Source organism: Meleagris gallopavo, chromosome 1, assembly GCF_000146605.3.
Source record: "Meleagris gallopavo isolate NT-WF06-2002-E0010 breed Aviagen turkey brand Nicholas breeding stock chromosome 1, Turkey_5.1, whole genome shotgun sequence".
Lineage (NCBI taxonomy): Eukaryota > Metazoa > Chordata > Aves > Galliformes > Phasianidae > Meleagris > Meleagris gallopavo.
The window spans coordinates 120,528,428-120,550,172 of record NC_015011.2 but is presented as its reverse complement, the minus strand read 5'-3'; the positions used below and the strand labels follow the sequence as shown (position 1 = coordinate 120,550,172).

The window sequence follows — 21,745 nt, the reverse complement described above, 5'->3', positions numbered from 1 at the left end:
TGTATTGGCATTGGTTTGAAATCAGTGGTTCCGACTCCAAAGGCATTCATATCCTTTGGCTCTCAGGTTTGACTTATTTTACATTTTTTTCCTATATTTTTATCCTATAAAAATGTATTGGGCATAGATTTCATTTTTCGATATATTATGAATTTGGCAGTGCTGTGCCAAAACTGTGCATACATACATATGTGTATATATATAGATATATGTATATACTGCATAACTATATGTGTTTATATATGTTTTCTTGTATGGTATACTCCAGGAACTCATTATATTCTTGCAGGTGTAAAAGTTTTAGGTATTTATTCTTCGTGGTTTTGTTACAGTGTCTCTTAGCAGTCATGCCTTGGTGCAACCTTGAAACATAACTTAAGTGTTCCATACTTTTTTTAGAGTTATGCAAATACAATTTTTAAAACCCAAAGTTGGTCTAAGATCTGAGATATCCCAACGAAAAGTAAAATGAACAATAAGCCCAGTGAAGAGGGTTTTATCTGTTACTAGTATCTGAAGTTATTTTAGTACCTATCACTGTAAAATTGGAGCATGTTAACATATGTTAAACACAAAGCAAGCAGTTGCCTTAGCAGGGCTGAAACTGTATTTGGGAAAATAAAAAACCGTGAAGTTTAAGTCCTAAGTTAATTTTCTATTAAGTTTCTACTTCCAGTGAAAAATGTTGACTTTTGATGAGAACTAAATACACAAAAACTTGGCTGGTACTGAAAGGCTTGATTTGGACTCAGCAAAGTTGTTTGGAAGGATTGCCATTCTCAAATTCCAGTCATGTGCCAGTTTGCTTGCTCGACTACATCCCTTGTGATTTACCACTGCAAGTGACTATGAAAGAAAGACACAGCGAGTCTTGAGAGCTGGGTGAAAATCAGGACAAATTGCTAATACACATCTTAACGTGGTTCTGTTAAAACAAAGTACACCATCAATAAATGTTGAGCAAATATATCTCTGGGCAAAAGGGTTTGCATTATTCTGCTTTTTCCTTTTTAATGAGAAGCTGAAATTTTCAAAGGAAAATCTCATTTTACCCTAGTTATTCTTTCCTCAAGCAGAAACAATGCAAGAGGAATGCTTGCTTAAATATGAACAAAGGAAATATTTTGCTTATGGAAAGGCTATCACACAGTTTTTAATGTCTGGCCCTATTAAAAAAATGCTGAAGATGGATAATTTCTTTTTTTCCACTGGCATTTCTATTAAATTGTTCACTCTCTGCACACTTCCTCATGTCCTATTTCTAATTACTGTATTCCATTTGTTGTTTAGAAGAGGAAGAAGCTGTGCATTCGTGAACTTAGAACATGCTAAATAGAAAATAAATGTAATGCAGGAGAGGATAGAGGAATAAGACACAGCAATGAAAAATCAGAGCCATTGGCAGAAGGTCAAAATGCAAGGGACCAACTACAAAGAAGAATACACGTAATAGAGAGAAAAAAGTCAGAGATACACACATGTGAAAAGCAGCAGTGCTAAAAAAAGAGTGGATTCTCAGGTGGTAGTTCCCACACAAACACTGCCTTTCTTTGAGGGAGAAAGTTGATTTTGTATGTTTCAATGGTTGATTTATATTCAAATTGTCCAAAAAAAAAAAAATTAGCAATGTAGCAGAGGGGAGCAAGATGAGTTTTATTTGGGCAAATATTTATTCAAATAGTGACAGAAACACCAATTAGATATAGCAGTATACACTGAAATGCAAAGTTTTCTCCATGTTATAAGACATTTGTGGAAAATCTTTGGCTTCATTGAAGTCAGAGGAGATTTTGCTGTTGGATTTGATAGACTGAGAACACTGTCCTCACAATGTGGGGGATTGAGGCTGTGGCAGTGACTGCAGCTTCTGCAGCCAATTCCAGCTCCCAGCAGATGTGCCTGGGGTCCTGCTGCAGATAAAAGAAGGGCTTCTCAAATATGCCCTCAGTACTGTATATAATTACTCCCATGGGGTGACAATCCCATTTCCACAAGGAACCATTAATTCTTCATAGCAATTGCCTCAAGTATATAATGATCTGGTTACCATGGCAGCAGCATTAGCGTTTTATAACAAATGAAAAACATTTTAACATATAGCTTAGTTTTCAGACTATAAAATGAGAGGAGCTAAGCACATTGTTTATAATGAAACTTGTATGACAGTATCTCCTCCTGCTACCAAATAACATAAGTGAGGTGATGTAAGATTCATCTTTGTACAGACGGTGGGGGGATTTATGCAATTTATATATCAATATGCCAACTCAGCAGAAAGATGCTGAGACATCAAGCTGCAGTCAGTGCTGCTTGTTTGAATACGACCTGAGGTTGTTCCTTTTATCCATCCAATGTTCAGATAGATGTGAAATGTCGGACATTATTTCTGAACTGTCTCTAGAACACATTTCATTTGAGAATTTATAGAAGTGTAAGTTTTCCAATGCTCCCTAAAAGAGTCCTAGCCATTTCCACATTTGGCCTCTATCTTGCTGCAATCTGTTGCTTTTCTCAGGTTCATATGTTTCCTGATTTCCTATTGTGAATTGAAAAACCACATTTCCCTCACCATATGCTTCAACGTGTGTTCCAGCTTTTATTTAAGAATAGGGTCCCAGAAGGTTCCATAAGCAATTAAGATTCCTGGAGAAACACGAACCTATCTTTAGTTCACTTTACTTATAGGAAGCTGCAAAATAACAGGAAAATGCAAAACTAGCTTAAAGCCTCCATCCTTCAGGCATTGCTCTTAAAATGTTAACAATGGCACTCTTTTTGATGCCATGCTGCAGACAGAGGTTTCTGTTCTTCATTATGCTTTGCTTTGCTGGATATCTAAATGGCAATACAAAGCCACGACTACTCTCTTTGTCTCTTTTATATTACTCAAGTTCCAGCTTTGCTCACAGGGTAAACTTATATAAGATTTTGTTTTCTTATTAACTTGCCTGTATTGAGAAAAGTTTGGGTTGGCATCATACAATTTCAAAGTTTAAAAAGCCATTTAAAAAGTCATATTACTTGTCAGGTCCTTATGATTCAATTCAGTATAGACTCAAATACTGCTGTCATCCCTTGATGTGTAATACTTAGAAGACCATAATAGTCTAGAATCTCTGTATTAAATTATGTATTAAAACTTTAAGAGTGTCTTAGGTTTCTCTGAAAGAGATATCTTTCCCTATGAGCTCTAGAACTTTTTAGAGTGAATTCTGAAACTGTTGATTTAATCTGTAATCACATCCACAGACCCTAAATGCTGTAAATGGTTGCCTGTATTGCTCGTCCCCTCTCCCACTTTTATATACAGAAGCTACAGCTACAAAAGAACTTGAAAGGCAGTCTCAAGGCTTATCACTTACTAGGTTTTCAAATCTGTTGATAGGTGCAAGGTGAAAGCAGTGCAGTGTCTGTGCGGGCAAAGTAAGCCATCTCCTGTTGCAGGCCTCCTGCACTCAGAGCCCTGTTCAACATCAATTGCAGTCACAAGGCATGTGTGAGGAAAACAGATTACTGCCTGACCCTCTCCTGTACCATCCCCAGAGCATTTCCCTTCACACAATACAGCACAGAGGCAGGAGGTTGGCATCTGTTCTCCATATTTTTTCCAACTCAGCTTTTCACTACTTAGTCATTAGATATACCATTTATCTGTGGTCTTATAGTCCTCCACAGCAATAGATGTTAGAAGATTTATTTCTAGCCCTCAGCCACTATTTGCCTTTTGTTTTCCACCTCTTACTGTAATTCCTTCTGATTCAAAGAAATAAAATACCTTTGGAAGCTATTTTTCATACAGTCTGTATTTATAGACTGTATAGGAACAGGAGGTCTTGGTCTGCATGCTTCCCATCAGAAGGTGCATAAAGAGGAGCTGGGATGAAATGCATTACATTTTTTTTCAGTTTCTATATTCTCTGTGTAGTCACAGAGATGCATAAATGCGCAAATGTCAGTGAGAAATACCTGTCTATTTATGTAAATGCAGTGGCACAAAGGATCTTGAGATGCTTCTGCCTCAGCTGTGGTATCTCAGCAACCTGCAAGTGCATGGGCTGCAGTGGTTTCTGCAGAACAGACTGAGTTTTAGGTATCCTATCCTTAGTCTGTTTTGTTCTTACTGTAGTTTATGGGTAGACATAAAAAGCCTTAAATCCACACCTCAGGCTATTTAGCTGAATACAGATTAGAAGGATACCCACAATATATCCTGAACTATTCTTGGTGTCTGGTCCCTCATTGTCCAGGGTATAAAATATGAACATGAAGATTTTCTTATTTCCAGCAAACTTGAGCCTGCAAGCATGTGGGGATTATACGCTTTCATCCCTATATTTTGTCACACCTGTCAGTTGATTTTCTACACTGCTTAGTTTTGCACATACAAGAAGATTGGTTTTCTGACATCACAGAGATTATTATGTTAAGCTGGAAGAATTTTTCATTTCGCTGGGAAGACTTCAAAGTAGGAACTAAAAGCAGGTGTTCAGGTTGCCAAGCAGTCAGCCCGGCGTGAAAACTTCCATAGCATGTTTATCAACAGCCTGCAGCTTCTTGTTACTGATTGTCAAGAGGAAATTTGTTTGGAATGAGTTCTTCCTGATAATTTTCATTGCTGCATTCTGAGGTTAGACTCAGAAAACCACAGCAGTTAAACTGCATATAACCTTGAGAATATCATCCTCCAGAGTAAAGGTTCGCTTAGTGGAGTATTATTAGAGTTAACTTGCAAGTGTCTGACAAGCAAGGCTATGAGTTTTATTCAAAGGACAAGAAAAACAAAATTTTCAGGTTTTGTTTATTTCATGTTTTATTGACAATCATTTATTTTATGCCTCCAACTGCAATTTCAGAGAATCTCAGAAAATCTGAACAATCCAGTGAATTAACCAAGAGTCTAATTGTACTGGGATACTAAGTAGAAAATGTAGCTGCATTTCCTTTAAATAAAATCTGACCAATTCACTTTTATTGGGATTATCCAGGAATTAATATAAATTCTAGGATTTTTCCTCTTTTCCTACTAGGCTGCAGCTTTGTTTCATTAAGTGGTGTTTTCTCTTCTGTTCGTCTTTGCTTATGTGAAAAGAAACAAACAGAAAAAAGTATCGGTGAATCATAGAATATCCCAAGCTGGAAGAGATCCACAGTGATCATTGAATTCATCTCCTGGCTCCACATAGGACCACCCGAAAGGAGCCCTTTGCACTGCTTCTGGGTTTCATCACTGCTGGTTCTGGCTCCCTGCATCGATGGAATTATACCTTCAAATGGGTTTTTGTTAAAAATAGTCCCTCATTCAAGCATCCCAACATAGTTTGATGATCGTAGAGAGAATAACTGGATTTGAAAAGAAACAAAACACTTTTGTCTTGATATGCAGTATATTGAGAAGAAAAGCATAATGTGAAAATCATGGCAGCTAAATAAATAAATATCCTCTTATCACCAAGTGTTTTGAAGTTTTCTGTCTGGGTGTAGAGGATATTTGACCTCATTATGCCGTATTGTGGAACAGAAATGGGGAAAACCCACACATTCAGATTTATGTCTTTTATTTTACAGATTTGAACAATCTTTGTTGACTTTTACTCCACTCTAAGTTTTTCAGTTCTCACCTATGTGTTTCTGAACAGGATCAGAAGTTGCAAGATGCTACAAGGCTGGATATTCTTTTAGTATTTGTCAGTCAAGAGGAATAATAAACAGTAAAAATCTTAGGAAATTGTGTATCTACGTTCTAGCCCAACTTGCAGTTTCAAGATAGTAATTCGGAATTCTTGGATGCTTCTCTGAAGTTTTAGTGCTTTATCCTTTCGAACTAAATGAAATGTGATGTATCATCTTGTTATATCTCCCCTCAAAATATGCTTTATTTCAGTGTTTTTCAGCCTGTCGTGAAAGGGTGCTAGGGCAGAGGAGTTCACAGAAGATATCTAAGAAAAATTCTCACTGCTAGTAGGCTGACATTTGTTTTGTAGGGAATCACATCTGTGGACAATTTTTAGTAGTCCACCAAATGATGAGTTTTTTTTTCCTCCAAGCTCTTGTATATATACAACTATTGAATATAAGGAGCTGTGTGGCCTGTGTTACACAAGAGGCCAAGGATGTTGTAAGAGAGAGTGACTTTTGTGTTTTCACTGTAACTCACGGTAAATTCTTTACTATGAGAGCGGTGAGGTGCTAGCGCAGCTGCCCAGGGGAGCTGTGGATGCTCCATCCCTGGAGGCGCTCAAGGCCAGGTTGGATGGGGCTATGAGCAACCCAGTCTAATGGATCATGGAAGCTGGAACTAAATGGTCTTTGAAGCTCTTTTCCAGCCCATACCATTTGGTGCTTCTACGATTCTGAATCAGAGAGCTGTCTGTACAACAGAGGTAAATGCATACATAGTACAGTACAGAGGTGAACTTAAATGTCATGGTAGAGAATTCAGCTGTAGGAGTGTCTGGGAATTATCAAGGACTATGTGGTGCCATTTATAAAGGTGTTTGCTGAATGATTCATTAGGTGAATATTTACTACTTTCTTCTGGTTTCTAGCTATCCCTGAAAAATCAGTGAAGGAAATTCCAAGGATCCCTGGAACAGCTAAGGACACAATTAAGAAACTTCTTGCACATAAAAACAGCGTGGCAAAGCATAAAGCAATCAAGAATGTGATCCCAGAAGCAGCCATGATGCCAGCTTCTAAAACTCACTTGCAGTCACTGGACTATGAAGGCGGTTTTGATCTTGGTGGGAGTTACACTGTGGGAGAGAAAAGAACTGAAGTTACCATAGAAGATGAAGTCGATGAGACAGATGAGGAAGACAAGGAAGATTATGAGAATCAGATTGACCATGAGCAAAGCCTTAGAGGAGATGTCTTCTGTAAGTTTCTCAATTTTTATGCTTGTTTTAATTTAAGTATGTATGTGAACAAATAGTCACCAGAAATTATAACTGCTCTATCCTAATTTACTTGTAGAAACTGAAAATCAATCTCATAGACCTACTGTGGGATTGAAGCTAGTGAATCTCCCTTTTAGAGAAAACTGTCTGCAGTCAGTGTTGATAGAAAAGAGTGTGTCATCCTGGTAGGCACTCTTCCAGCTGTTGGAATCATAGAATCACAAGGTTGAAAAGGACCTACACAGCAGCTTACATATAGCTTTTCCCCATTTTCTTCACAGAAGCTCCAACAAAACAGGATATTTTGCTGTTTCATTATGCTTAAGACAAGAACTAGTTTTGATTTGTGATAGACATATTCATCACTCAAATAGTGTGTATTATTCGTAGGAAAAAAACACATTTTGGTGTCTTTGTGTTTCAAATAATATAAAACATACAATAGGTGCCATTGTTTTTTTGTGTCATTCCACTATAAAAATAATGTTGTGAATCACAGAGGATTTCTATCTCTTTTGTTTAGATGTGAGAGTTTATCTGAATGGGCTCTCTCACTCTTAAAACATTTGATGGTATTTGAGCGTGCATCTCACGTATCTCTTAATATCTGACATTAGTCATTTATCAGGAAGATTGACGTATTTTCTCAGTTGGATTTCATATGTTTCCTTTTAATGGCTATCTTGTATAATATTCTCCTTATGATAGAAGGAGAATATTTTGTTACCACAAAGCCAGCCAAAATTTGGTGCAGGAATACAGGTGAAATATGTATCCTTGGAAATACTCATAATTTGATTGATGGGCCTCAGATAATCTGATCAGCAGATCAACCTATATAATTCTACGATTTTTTCTGTTCTTTCAATATAGCATTTCAGTGTAGTACCAAAAATAGTGCTATCTAGTGTGATTAGACCTGCATCCTAATCTCCAGGCTGTACTCAATCTCCATGTTTTGTGAAAGGTTTCTGGCTGATGATGCCATGACTCCAAATCTGATGATCCTATATCCAGGACACCACTCTTGCTCTGGCCAGCCACTCCAGATACAACCTATCTCTTTACCCAGCCTTCCACTCTTGACAAGCTTACACAGCTTTCTGTCCAGCTTCTAAGGATCCCTTCATAAATAATTTCCCTGAAAAAGGTAGCAGGGGCAGAAGATGAAGTCAAGTTGGGGCTGAAGTTTTCACTGGATGGCAATTTACCCTTGAACCAGCCTCATCAACACTGGTACTGCCAAATACATGTGAGAGTCTCAGACAAAAGAATTAGGTGACTTACCTCCATTGTCTCACAAGGAGCAATAAAGCCCGGGTCTTAACTAAATTAACTAAATATGAATAAGTAATATTGCTATAAGTTACTGATACTTTTATTCAGAACTTGGTGCCATAAAGGACTGTGGGCTATTTCATTTCCTCAGGCAACACAGCCTGATGAAAATATCATAAAGTCAGCCCTCGTATCTCTTTCTGCCTTTCTGTGATACATGGATTGGTGGGCGGAGGAAAGTAACTCAGACATAACATGCTTGGAAAGTCCAGGAAAAATTGCCAGATATTGAAAATCTGAATATGGTTTGATATTTTTTTCTAAGTATTTTTGGAATACTCACTGCCACACTGTGTGGAGTGGATTCAATTCCAAGTTGCCAATGTCACCGAAGGCACATCAGGAAAATCCTTTGTCCACAGCAAAATCAAAGTCAAAATAATACGCAAGAGAGTTCTGTCATGATGTTTGGTGAGGTTCCTTCTTGAGGACTTTTTCAACCAAGCCAAGATATTTGAAACAGTTTTTTCTATGAAATAGTCGTTACAATTGACAGCGGTGGCTGTTACTGTGATTGCTCGAAAATATTAAACATTGTGATTTATCTGATTTTGTTCCTCTATTCTCTTTGTTCTAGTCATATTTGGCTGGAATTTGACATTAGAAATATAAGGTATTTTTTTGCTGAACCTGCTGATGAGATCTTGTTATTCTGCCAGGGAGCTCTGGAAGGAGGTCGATGTGCTTCTTCATACAGGGACACTGTTGTGTCCTAGAAGTAGTTTCATTAAGTATATGAACTTTGTTTTACTTACGGCTTTCTGTTTTGATCCCAACTATGTGCATGACTTAACGTGTTGTTCCATTTACATTTTTCTTTCAAGTTGGGCTGTGCTTATTAACTGTTTCCTTCCCTTTTAAATTTCCTTGAGCCTCTTGATCCTCATTACTGCACTAACGTGGACAATTCATCCTCTTAACTGATCGAACATTTGGCTTTAAAATGACTTTCATTGTTAATGTTATTGAATGATCTCTGGAGTATGAGATTATCTCAAATTTACAGCTGGTAATTTTACACATCCTTTTTTCTTCCTCCTCTGCTGATGTCTATTCAGCAACAATTCCCTTACTACCACATTAAGTTCCTCTGCGTAATCCCCTAAAGTACTCATTCTGTATCTGCCTTTTGTATTATTAATACCTGTATTGTTTGTCTTCCAGGAAAAGGAGTCAATTAGGAAAAATTGATAGATCACATTTTTCAGAGATCCTAATTATTATTTTTAAATGTATGCTCTATTTTATCACAGTACCTTTACTACATCAGAAATATATGGGCAGCCACAGAAAACTGCGGTAGAGAAAAATGGAATTAATATATGAAGATCTAAATTATTAAAATAGGCCACGTAAAATAGGTTGTTTATGAAAACTACTCATCACAGTTTTTTTAAAAAATGCAGTAGTTAAAGATAGCAAAAATAAAGCCCTAACACTGAAGAAATGTCAAAATTATTGTTAGTTGTGAAAGCTTACTTTTTCTTCTTATCTTCTTATACTTCGTGATACATTCTTTAGTGGATTTTAATGAGTGTTTTCCCTGGGGTCTTTGCCTTGTTCAGTGTGAAGGAAGTATCTGTTGCAGTGCGAGGGGTGGTTCAGTATACATAGCTGTTTGTTATTGAGCACAGCAATTGCAGATGCACAGAAAATGAGGCAGGAACTGCAGGGAAGGGGGGAAAAAATTGTCACTTCAGGTTCTGAGTTGTGTTTGTTCCTTTCCTTATTTTTCTGTGTGATATGGGATCCTAAGGTCTGATTTCCAGAAATGATAAACACCCTCAACTACAGCTATTAGCTCAGTAGGAACTGCTTTTATACAGTGATATAAAATGCAATGGGCATTGAAATGTCAAGTCCCAGATACCATATCCTGGTTATGCACACCGTGATGTGTGAACAAAACAACTACTGGACTCACTAAAAGTCACATGAAAATTAGTACATTAATATTTGTAAAGCCCAAACATATAATCTAGCCAGCTGTGTTAACTACCAAGCTCCTTCCTTTGATAGCACCAAGAACGGTAAGGTTTTGGCTTCCTTGTATATTCAGCAATAATATAAGTGGGCTGCTTTCCTGATGCATTCTAGACTCTTAATTCTGAACAAGAGAACTCTCAGTTAATCAAGATGTTTGCTTTTAATATCATTCTTTTCTGATAATTAGACCACTGTGTGAGCAAATACTGCTCAGGCTGCAGCTCAGTCCAAAGCTACAGATAAAAGACTCCAAAGATGTCAGGCATCTGGCAGATGTAATTCTTTCAGAGGAGGATGGGTAGCAGAAATGTAGCATATTCCTTTCAGTCTGACAGTGATCTAAGATGTATACAGGAAACCACTCTACATTTTACTATCTCTTATATTCTGATAGATTTCTTTTACAGTGCCCGCTCTAGTTTTGGGGGTGGAATTGGTTTTAGAGTTGTTTTTTTACAGTTTTTGTTTGTTTGTTTACAGTTTTCATTGAGGTCTGCCCATCAGAGAGCAGTGTCAGATTGACAGCAAAAACCTTTTTTTCTGAGAGTTCCTGCATGCTGCAGTTTTAAACACTTTGGGATTGTATGTGTGAGAATTACTGACAGTGAGTCGCTTCTCCCAGATATAGTGCTATTTCTGTATGTAGACAAATTAGACTACTTAGGCAAAAACAAGCATAGGCATTTTCCAGGGATTGGAAAAATCTAGACAGTCATAACAAGGAACAAAAATACACCACAGACCCCACAATTAATGCCTTAAGATGTGTGGGTGCCTGTATTCTGCTATTCATCTGTTCTTCCAATACTGTTGTCTCAGGAAGAGCTCATTCTGATGCCGCTGGTGATTTATAAGAAATACGGATCCACTAACAGGAATACAAAAAGAAATCAAAGCTTTAAGGATAGCACATGATTACTGCAGACAACTAGAAAATAACTTTCAAGCTATAAACCAAATTTTTTCAGACAAAATGCTACTTCCAGGAATAAAATAGTACTCCACAGATCTATTCTACTCATTGGTTTGTGGGTTTTTTGTTTTTGTTTTAACTTTGGGTCCTGTAGTATTGTATCTTTTTCAGATGTGCTCCTGCAGACTTCCTGTTGCGTTTGTGATCTCTTTATCCCTTATTTAACTTATAGACTGACTTGAGAATCTATATAAATGATACTTTGCAGGTGGACCTGTGCTCACTCCAAGCAATCCGAGTGCAAGCCAGCTCCAAACAAGAAGCCGTGTAGTCCAAGTTGGTGAACTGGTAAATTGGTCGTGGTTGGTTACATAGGTACCTCTGAAGACTAGGGTATTAGTTCTCTTTGTCACTAATTTCTACCTATAAGATAAGCACATCTTATCTCATAAGAGTATACTGATGGCACCAGCCCTTAAGAATGTGTAGTACCCTGAAGCAAAGAATTTTATATATAACTGCAGATAATATAACAGCTAGTGCTGCGGATACATAGGTTTGTGGATGCCAATACTGCAGAAATAAGGGGTGAACTCTGCTGTACCAGAAGTGGGCCTTATGTGAGCTTTTGTTGGAGACTGTATTCTTAGGGATGAAGATTTTAAGACTTTCGAGGAAGGCTTGTATTTCTGCAAGCACCAATGGATAGCAAAAGAGATGAAAAGAACAAGCCTGATTCCTGCCTAATACTTAGGAGGAAACAGACTTTGGATTCTGGTTATGTCCAGTGATGGCTCTATGTCAAATGTAGGCACCTTCCAAGAAATAAAGATTCTTGGAAGCCTTTCTGTAAGCTGAAGCATAGAGTTTCTCATAATTCACTAGTGATATCTTCCAGTAAGTGGAGAACCTGGCTGTAATGTCTGACACTGAAAGCAAAAAATAGATTTGGATACAAAATTTGACCTTTTTATGTACATGATGGTTATTCATTGGAAGCATTTGCAGCATAGCTACACCTGCATGTGTATCCCTCAAGTATAATTCAGTAACTCTGTAAATAAATCTTCCTGGCAGCTGCTGTCTTCTATTAAATTTCTCCACACTTTCAAGAACTTTACACATTTTAATAGCTTTCTTCATTTTGGCAAGAGTTTTTGTAGCCTGAGCCTCTTTCACAAAATACGAGGCCAAGTTTATGGCATGATATTAAATGTAACAACTAAACTCTATGTGCCTGTTCCTAGAAGTGTATATGTAGACATAGATTAATTTGGCGAAAGATATATTAGTCCTTGCCTTAAGTAAGAATATTATCTAGGTGATGTAAGCAATGTTCTGGGTGAGGAGGAGAAAGCTGCAAGGGCAACAAGAGGGAACAAGCTCCTGGCAGTTCATCAGAAAGCTTGTAAGATCGCAGGAGTCTCCTTTCTTGGCTCAGATGGCCCCTTTGGAACAGCCTCCAGGGCCTCTTCATTGCTGTGTGTTTTGTCTGTTGTACATAAAGAACAATTTTTTGACAGTTTTGAAGGAGAAGAAAAGTTAAGAAATGGCATATTCTTTATAGTACTAGGAGACTCTGGTTTGCAGCGGGTTGTAAACATGTTCTTAATATTGAGCATGTGCTTACAACTTCAAGCATGTTGGAGCATTCTGATGAGAATCTGTAGGTAAGTGGAACTCGTGGAACAAACTGGATTCTGAACTCTTGTCTGAGAAAAAAACCACAGGCATACATATGAAGTGCATGACTTTTAAAATACTTGGCATCTGCAGCTTCCTGAAGGCATGACTAATATGGCACTGAGTAGGGAAATGTAATTTTGATTTCCGTAGCTCCTATCACCTGGCACTGCTGAGAAAACCTGAGCTTTTCTTGGTGCTGCTGTCCACGTTGTGTGTCTGAAAAGTGCTCTTCCATTTGCTGGGCTTTTGTAAGCACTTTTTGTAAGCAGTAATCCAAAGGATCCTCCCTCTCTCTAAAATGGAGCATTTTAGCTCTTTCTTTTTCATAGGTATATATGTATATATTGAAGGTATCTGCATATGCATTTGCAAAGGATAGAGTCCTCTGCCAGTGAAAGCATGTCTGGCCATCACCTTGTTTGTGATTAGTTAATTACACAGACACCACACAAAGAATTTGAGACCATTGGCTTTTCTAGTGTGCACTTCTCTAGTTGCCACTTAGAATAATACAAAAGAAGCTTCACCACAGAACTTCAAAAGTACTTAGTCCCCCAGTTGACAGTCCATGGAAAATAAGAGTTTGCAAGCTTTGTAGTTTATCAGACCTAAGACGTTTTGCCTTCCTCTCTCAGGCTGTTGCTAAAAAATAGCACTTCTTGCATAAGTACTTCCTTTAGGCCAATACTATAGGGAATGCACCTGACATTTATTACTGCTTCACTAACTCTTCCAGTTTGGCACAGGACAAGTCAACTATTTTTTTTACAAAAGAGCTTTCTACAGTGTTTCTGCCAAGCCTGATGATTGAAACGTCAGGCTGTGTTTGCCAGCTGTGGCAAGGAGGGTGAGGAAGAGCAGAGCGATTGCCGTGCCTTTCCTTCCCAACAGGAAGAGCTGATGAAGCCTGCGTGTGCCTGCATGAGCTGATGAGGCCTGCATATGCCTCAGGAGAAAGTACAGCTTCAGAAAAATAATCTCCTGGAGCTCCCGTTACAGCAGCACAGATAGCACAGAGTGGGCCTCTGATTCCCCAGATTTATGGCTTTTACAAAGCCTCCCACATTATCCATTTTTTGAGTTTCCTGTTTGCTGCCAAGCGGTCACATCATTGTCTTCATCATTTCTTGCAGTTCAAGTACTTCAACTGGTAGCTGAAATGTTGTAAGCAAGAGAACAGATCATCACGCTGAAGAAAGAGCACATGCAAAGTTGTTTGACTTTGTGAACCTTGCAGCTGAATTGCCTACATCTTAGAAGGCACAGTGCTGAGGGAATTAGCGATTTGAATGAAGTTTTACTGTTCAGAGTTAGTATCTAGCCAGGGTTAGGAAAGTAAGTTTGATGGAAAATTGAAAAACACATACATTGACTTACTTAAATGAATGATTGTAATTGGTATAGAGGAATAAAGTTCTGCTTTCTGTTCCTGTTATGATTTGGCCCTTGACAAGTTGTTTTCACCAGTTCCCCAGAGTAAAGAAGCAGCAGCCTTTGGCCCTCTCCTGACACAAAGAAAAGTTTCGATGACAAGACAAGAGCATGAAGGTAGATTCTTTTTATTCTGTAATATTTATTTTATCACATACTGTGTGTTTTATTGAGAATCTGTATCAGCCTTAGCTGAACTAGTTGAAGGTCTTTAAAATACAACGAAAGCTTAGTGGGATGGTATATGGCCAAATCATTTTGCCAGTTCCAGTGTGAGAACCTGGTTTTGTGTTCTTTCCAAAACATATGTTAGCTCCTTCCTCACATGGAAATTTAATTTGCAAGTGAAGCTCACATATTTTTTTCAGGAAAAAATGAACTCATATTGGTCATCTATAAAATTAAACCATGTTAGAGAAATGTTGCATAGCACGCAACCATATCCCAGTGCCCTTCAGCCATTTTTATTGGGTCTTGTCCTGATTTCAGTTTCCCTTGAAAATGACTGAATAAATATTTATCCTTTAACAGCCTGTCTATAAATTCATGATAGCTCCCAGTTCATCATTAAGTTCTGTGAATATTAGAGTAAGATGATTGGGTTTTTTTCACATTAAAAACTGTTGTAAAATCAGTTGTCAGCATACAAGGTTCAAAACCAGTCAATTTATGCATACAAGTTAAACTTTGGCCATGATCTAGGAAACCACTTCATACGTTTCCAAACAGAAAACTGCACTGCCTTCTGGTAACTATGACAGATTGCAGTGTGTCTCAGGTCAAAGCAGAGCGTGTGAGCAGATCACTTTCACCCTCTCTCCTGTGGGAAACAGTTTCTCTGTGATGCAACAACTTGATTTTAAGTTGTGCAGCCTTTATTAGATAGGCAAAGATAGCAAGAAGCTAAAAAATGGCTTTGGAGAATCATGAGAGCCAAGGAAAAAAGCAGAATCCAAGAGGGGAAACGTTGACCTAATGCACTTGTAGGACAATAGCATTCTTCCGTGGAGTTAACAGCTAGGTGAGCAGGGCATGAAACGTTGGGATTCACTGTATCTGAGATTCATTTTAGGACAAGGTTGGTTTCAATTGAAAGCAATGGGGAAGTGCTTCCCAGACTTTAAAGAAAAAGCACATATGATGGTTGACATCCAGTGTGAGATAATGTTTTTTCTTCTCCAGTTCAGAGAGCAGTAGGTTTGGAAACAAGACTTGGATTTATATAAAAATGCTCTTTAAATGCTGTTTACCACACTTCTCTGTCTCATGATAAAATCCATGCAAAGAACCAGTAGGAGTTCTTCTTTCTAGGGAAATTCAGGTGGCTGACGTATTAATCTGATCTGTCATGCTAACATTGCATGGTTCTTACTTTTTTGTTTATGCATAATTATATTTGCATGTTCATTTACACAGTCATGCAGGCTGTGGTATGCTCTGGATGACACTTTTTTTTTTGCAGTGTGCTCTAAAGGTCGACATATTTGGGTTGCTCCCAGCTCCATATAGTATGGTATTCAGTGTGAAGCAACAGATTCCTCTCACAGGAAGCCAGCTTCTATTTTTTAATGGCAAGAACTAAAGCTTGAGCATCTCAGCTGATGCAGCTACACTGCACATATGGACAAGAATGGAGCTTGAGAATATGCAGGCCTCAAACTATTCATGATGTTCAAATTAAAAACCAACATCTCAAACTCCACCTGGAAATTAGCAGGCGTGCAGTGTACAGAAGTCATAGCATATAAAATCATGTGCACATGGGAAACTGGCAGTAAAAAGACAATAGGTTTTGCTGTGAGTTAAGGAAAGAATTGCTAAATAAATTCGAATGTTTTGCTTCTTTTGCAAATTAATCTAGGTCAACGCTGTCTGAATTGAAATTGGGGATAATTTTAGAATGATCTATATACACTTACAAGTAGGTGAATAAAGAGCAAATTGTTTGTATCAGTACTTAAGATGTAACGCTTCTCTTATCTGTGTGTCTCTATTGCCAATTTTTTTTCTAGTTGACTGCAGTTTCAGTCGAGGAGTCTGCGACTGGAAACAAGATACTAATGATGACTTTGACTGGAATCCTGCTGATCGAGACAGAGGTATTTATTTAAATATCTATCCCTTATCTCAGCTGTGATGTCTTATTCTCTCCAAAAAAAGGGGAAAGTGGAGTAGAAAATAGAATCAAGAATTAATTAAGGAAGCAGAGAAGGCTGAGAGTGGAAGTTGCTTTTCCAGCGGCAATTGCTACTTAGCAGTATATTTCAGTACAAATGAATCAAAAGATGAGAAGAAGGATTTGAATATAACTGTTAAGAATTGCAAGCTGCAAAACAATTGAAACCTTATTAGTTACACATTGTGTCTCTCCAAGGCTGGTAGGATATTTAATCACATCTACCAATTAGATGGATGCAGGAATGTTGTCACTCACATGGTTTAGACATAGCACTGTGTTAACTGTGCCTGGCCTTCTACAATGGAGTGGTGATGTCATCTACCTGGACTCCTGCTTGGCCTTTGACACAGTCCCTGACAACATTCCTACCAATAAATTGAAGGGATATAAGTTTGATAGATTGGCTGTTAGATGGACAAAGAATTGGCTGGATGCCTGTGTCTGAAGAGTTACAGTCAGCACTTCAGTGTCCAAATGGAAGTCATGGAACAAGTTGTTCAGCCTGAAGAAGAGAAGGCTCTGGGGAGACTTCATCGCAGCCCTTCAGTACTTAGAAGGAGGAATGAAAAAAAGATGGGCTTCTTATCAGGGAGTATAGTGATAGGACACAATAGTGATAGGACAAGACACAATGAATTTAAACTAAAATATTTAGATTGGATATGAGAAAGAAATTTTTCATGATGAGTTGGTGAGGCACTGGCACAGGCGGCCCAGAGAAGCTGTGGATGCCCCATCCACAGCTGATCTAGTAAAAGGTATCTTTCCCATGGTATGGAGGTTGGAACTAGGTGATCTTTGATGGTCTCTTCCAACCCAAACCATTCTGTGATTCTAAGATCTTCCCTTGTGTGGAAACATTGCAGATGTTACAGTAGAACCAGTGGATAACGTAGACCACTTGTTCCAGTTCCAGCATACACATTCTCTCTCTCTTCTTTCAGAATCTTTCCATCTCAGTCTTTCTTTGCTAATCCTTCCTCTCCTGCTCCTTATATTTCCTTTTCCCAGTACCTTTCTCTTTCCTGCAGCTTTCAGGAAGCCCTTACCATGTCCTTACTTCATTTTCACAACCAAAGGTCTGCTGATTATGTCTATTTATGGACCCAATTCTTTTATCTCTTTATCCCTTTGTGTGTCATCTCTCATTTTGTTGTTCCTCCAGGGTTTAAGGAATACATTGTTGGTTCCTTTATGAGTTTATCATCACTGCAGAGGAGAGTGCAGAGCGTATTGAGCTAGCTCAAGTGCTGGAAATGGTCTGGCCAGAGAGGCACAGCACCATGTTTCAGGCTATTGCATTTGAAAAACTGAGATGATTTTGCCTTTGAAATATACAGAAAATTGCAATGCAAGGAAGAATGACTGTAATTGCCAGTGAAATATGAACTCATCTCCTTTCTAAAGTGATCTGACTTCCAATAGTGAAAGCTTATTCCTTGAAAATTAGACTTCCTGCTGCTTTTCTCCAGTCTGATTTTAAATTATTCGAGTAACAGAGCTTCTCCTTATTTTCTTAGCAAAATTGCTTTCAGTTTGCTAATAAATAGTACAGGTCCATTAAAGTTTCATTTTCCATTTTTTGTTACAAGGTGATGGATACTACATGGCTGTTCCAGCCTTTGTAGGTCACAAGAAGGATATGGGCCGCTTAAAACTTCTCCTGACCGACCTCAAACCAAAGAGCACCTACTGCTTGATTTTCAGTTATCGGCTCGCTGGCGAAAGAGTGGGAAAACTTCGAGTGTTCGTGGCCAACAGAAGAACTGCTCCTGTCTGGGAGCAGGACAAGGGAAAAGATGAAAGGTGGCGAACTGGAAAAGTGGAAATATTGCAGGGTACTGAAACAACTAACAGTGTAAGTCTAACGCAATTTGTAACCTAACTACTGTACCAACACAACAGGGTTTTTCCTAATCCTCAAGTGTTCCACCAGCTCTTTTACAGGCATTGTATGCTTGCAACTGAAAGGCTGTTTTGAAGTGGAGGAGTATAGATTTTAGAAGGCTGAGAAGTTGTATGATTGTAATTTCATAACTGAATTACTCCAGTTCGCTAGGACACCGATGCCAAATAATCCCATCATTTTGTAAGAACTTCATCAGATCTCTAATTATCACAAACTGTCAGAATCTCTGTTTATTATTTCATGCAACAGAAGGCATAAGTATATGCTTGGAAAAATGAAAATTATCTCTGTTTCATAGAAAATGATGCTCTCAAGCCATACTCACATAAATTATTAGTGCAAAAAGAGACATCATTTATGACCAAGGTTGGGCAGTCACTGTAGGTGCAGGGTATGTTTCGCCAGCAGAGAACACTGTGCCCTGATACTTCTCTGAAAATTGCCTCAATAAAGGCTTCAGCAAGTTTCTTCTTGAAATTCTAAAGCCTGATTTTCATTTATATGACTGAATATTTTCAGTGCAGGGCAAAGGGTTATATGTACAATTGAATACTGGAAGCATAAAGGAAATTGAAGTCCTTTTTGAAGTTTTTTGCACTGACAGAAAGACATGGAGGAAGTCTTACGTAAATAAGAGTCAGTCTATAAAGTAAACCCCAGACACTCTATTGATAAAAATGAATCTACTATGTGTGTGTAGTACTGCAATTATAATTAATAGCCTACTACATATACTGATAGAAATAGATGTATTTACCAGATATATAACCTGATACTAAGGGTCCAAATGGATGGAAAATGAACAATTGTAATGTCTCCAAGAAAAGGAGGGCAATAACATCACATAAAGTAATAATGCCACATTATTATAATGGGATTTCACTCAATTTGCATTTTCTTTGTACAATGAAAATAAGCAATCTTATTAAATGAATCCATTTGGTATTGTAAATCTGTACAGAGGCTTATCAGTCTAGTTCAAATAATATATAAAAATTCTAAAAGCTGCAGGGATTTGAGTCATTAAGTCTTTCCTGAATTATAACTAAACATTCCTCAGATATAGCATTAACACTATTTAACTTTAAGAGTCACTAAATGGTTGGATAAACTACATTTTCACTGTTAATACATCTCTTTTCTTGTGACAGATCACCTTTGAATCAGAACGTGGGAAGGGCAAAACTGGAGAAATTGGAGTGGACAATGTTATACTAGTTCCTGGTCTATGCCCAGAAGACACTTGAGAATGGATATTTTGAGTATTCTGGATTTAGCTCTATTTTCAATACTTACCTTGCTAGTCGTGTATTTTTAATCTTTTCATTGTAAAAAAATGAAAACATAAATTTAAAAACTGTACCTTGAACTTAGTGCAGCAATGCAAACGGGAACTGACATGTGCAAGATGCAGAGCACACTTTTTTATGAGTTAGATCTAATACATGCTTTGAATATAGCACTACTATATTTTAACATTCAAGGTTAGGGCTTCTGAGGCATTAAAATATTTACTAGCTTTTTTACAAATTCTGTACGCTTTCATTTCTTAAAGCTCTTTTCAAGGCTATTCTTAAGTTGACTATTGCATTTCTACTTCACAAGAACACAAAGCAGTATTTAAGAGGATGCTACTACTTCTAGTGATGTAATTTTAATTTCCTACTTAATATGTAGATATTAAATTTATTAAAAAAAATAAGAAGAATGACGAGGTTTTTTTCCTGTCTTCGCGGAGCTAAATTTTAAGTGGAGTCATATCTTTGAGGAATATTTTAATTGCTAATAAAATATGCAAAATATCCTCTTTGTCATTAGTGTCTTTAAGTCACACAAATCACTGTTTAGAAATGATCCACTTTTTTTTTTCATAAGCTTTAATATGCATCACATACAGATGATGTTATCAACTGGTACTGAAAAAAGCAAAGAAACCTCACCCTATGTACTGACCTTCAAGAGCAGACAAGTTCCTGCTGGGTTACAGACCTTCTTTACTGCACACAGGCATGAAACAACCGTTTTCATTTTCCAGCAGACAGGATGGTTTAGTGGCCTCACAGTAAGGCTCATTCTTACACAATCAAGAAATATATATCTTTTTTGCAAGTCCCTTCATGTTCTTCAGACTTCAGCAACATGGATAGAGGCTGCCCGCCGTCCCCAGGAATGAAGAAGGAAGCAGACTCTTCTCCCACAAAGTAGAAGCTGATATCTTGCCACTCTCTGCCACACATGCCTATGCACATACATGCATATACATATGTATATACATATACAGATGTAAGGAGGGTCTGGAATCCAGGTTCCGCTTGTTCTGAAAAGAAGCTGAATGACTGAAGCATGGACAAAAGACCGTTTTCTCCCTTGTGATCTCTTCTGAGAATACGTGACATCCGTACTTCAAGCATACCAGGATGCCTGAAACTGAGAAGATTAAAGGTCTCTTTTATTAAAATCAAATTCTGTGTCTAGCTGCCTAGGTGAATTAGGCATTAATGCCCCCTTCTTGCACAGGATGCAAGCATATAGCAGTTCCTGAAAACCTCAGTATCTGAAACAATTTTCTTGGAAACTGACAAAGTTAAAATGGCCCATGTGGGATCGCCCAACTGCGTGTTGGCATCAAAAGAGCATGGCCAGCACGTCGAGGGAGGTGATCCTCCCCCTCTACTCTGCACTGGTGAGGCCACATTTACGCTACTGTGCTCAGTTCTGGTCACCCCAGTTAAGTTAAAAGACAGGGACCTCCTAGAAGGAGTCCAGCAGAGGACGACCGCAGGGATGACTGGGGGCCTCCCATGTGAGGAAAGGCTGAGTAACCGCGCTCTGTTCAGCCTGGGGAAAAGGACACTGAGAGGGGATCTGGTAAATATTTATAAACATCTAAAGGAAGGTGGGAGGCAAATGGGTGAGGCCAGGCTCTTCTCGATGGTGTGTAGCAATAGCACAAGGAGTAACGGCCTAAAACTTGTACATAGGAATTTCTGTACTAACATGCAGAAGAACTTGTTTATGGTAAGGGTGATGGAGCACTGGAACAGGTTGCCCGGAGAGGCTGTGGGGTCTCCTCCTCTGGAGACATTATTCAAAACCTGCCTGGATGCATTCCAGTGTGACCTAATCTAGGAGTTCCTGCTAAGGGAGGGGATTGGACTAGATGAGCTTTCCAGGTTCCTTCCAATCCCTGTCATTCAGTGATTCTGTGATTCTGTTGTTGGTATAGAGAAGAGACAGCAGCTATAAAAATGAAGACTATAAAAAAATACTCTTCACATCTTAGCCAGGATTCTGGCATTTATTTTTTTTTTAATAAATAATACAATTTCTTTTTAGCTCATTTCTCTCCTCTCCTCTCCTCCCAGTTTAAATTTCTCTTTTTCATTCCCTTTTTCCTTCCATCCCCA

General features: G+C 38.2%; 2 protein-coding genes across 2 annotated transcripts in view; one reads left to right on the top strand and one right to left on the bottom strand.

Moving 5' to 3' along the window:
• Window positions 1-20,133, top strand: part of EGFL6 (EGF like domain multiple 6) — a 35,087-nt gene extending 14,954 nt beyond the window's left edge. Inside the window, exons 7-12 of the mRNA XM_019622172.2 lie at window positions 6,546-6,875; window positions 11,402-11,481; window positions 14,274-14,367; window positions 16,263-16,349; window positions 18,022-18,287; window positions 19,490-20,133. Coding sequence (XP_019477717.1) covers window positions 6,546-6,875; window positions 11,402-11,481; window positions 14,274-14,367; window positions 16,263-16,349; window positions 18,022-18,287; window positions 19,490-19,585 — 953 coding nt within the window. The 3' untranslated portion in view covers window positions 19,586-20,133. The remainder of the gene's footprint in view (window positions 1-6,545; window positions 6,876-11,401; window positions 11,482-14,273; window positions 14,368-16,262; window positions 16,350-18,021; window positions 18,288-19,489) is intronic.
• The window catches only part of LOC104915579 (maestro heat-like repeat-containing protein family member 2B), a 445,385-nt gene that overhangs the window by 412,573 nt on the left and 11,067 nt on the right, over window positions 1-21,745 (bottom strand). The gene's annotated exons all lie outside the window — the stretch shown is intronic.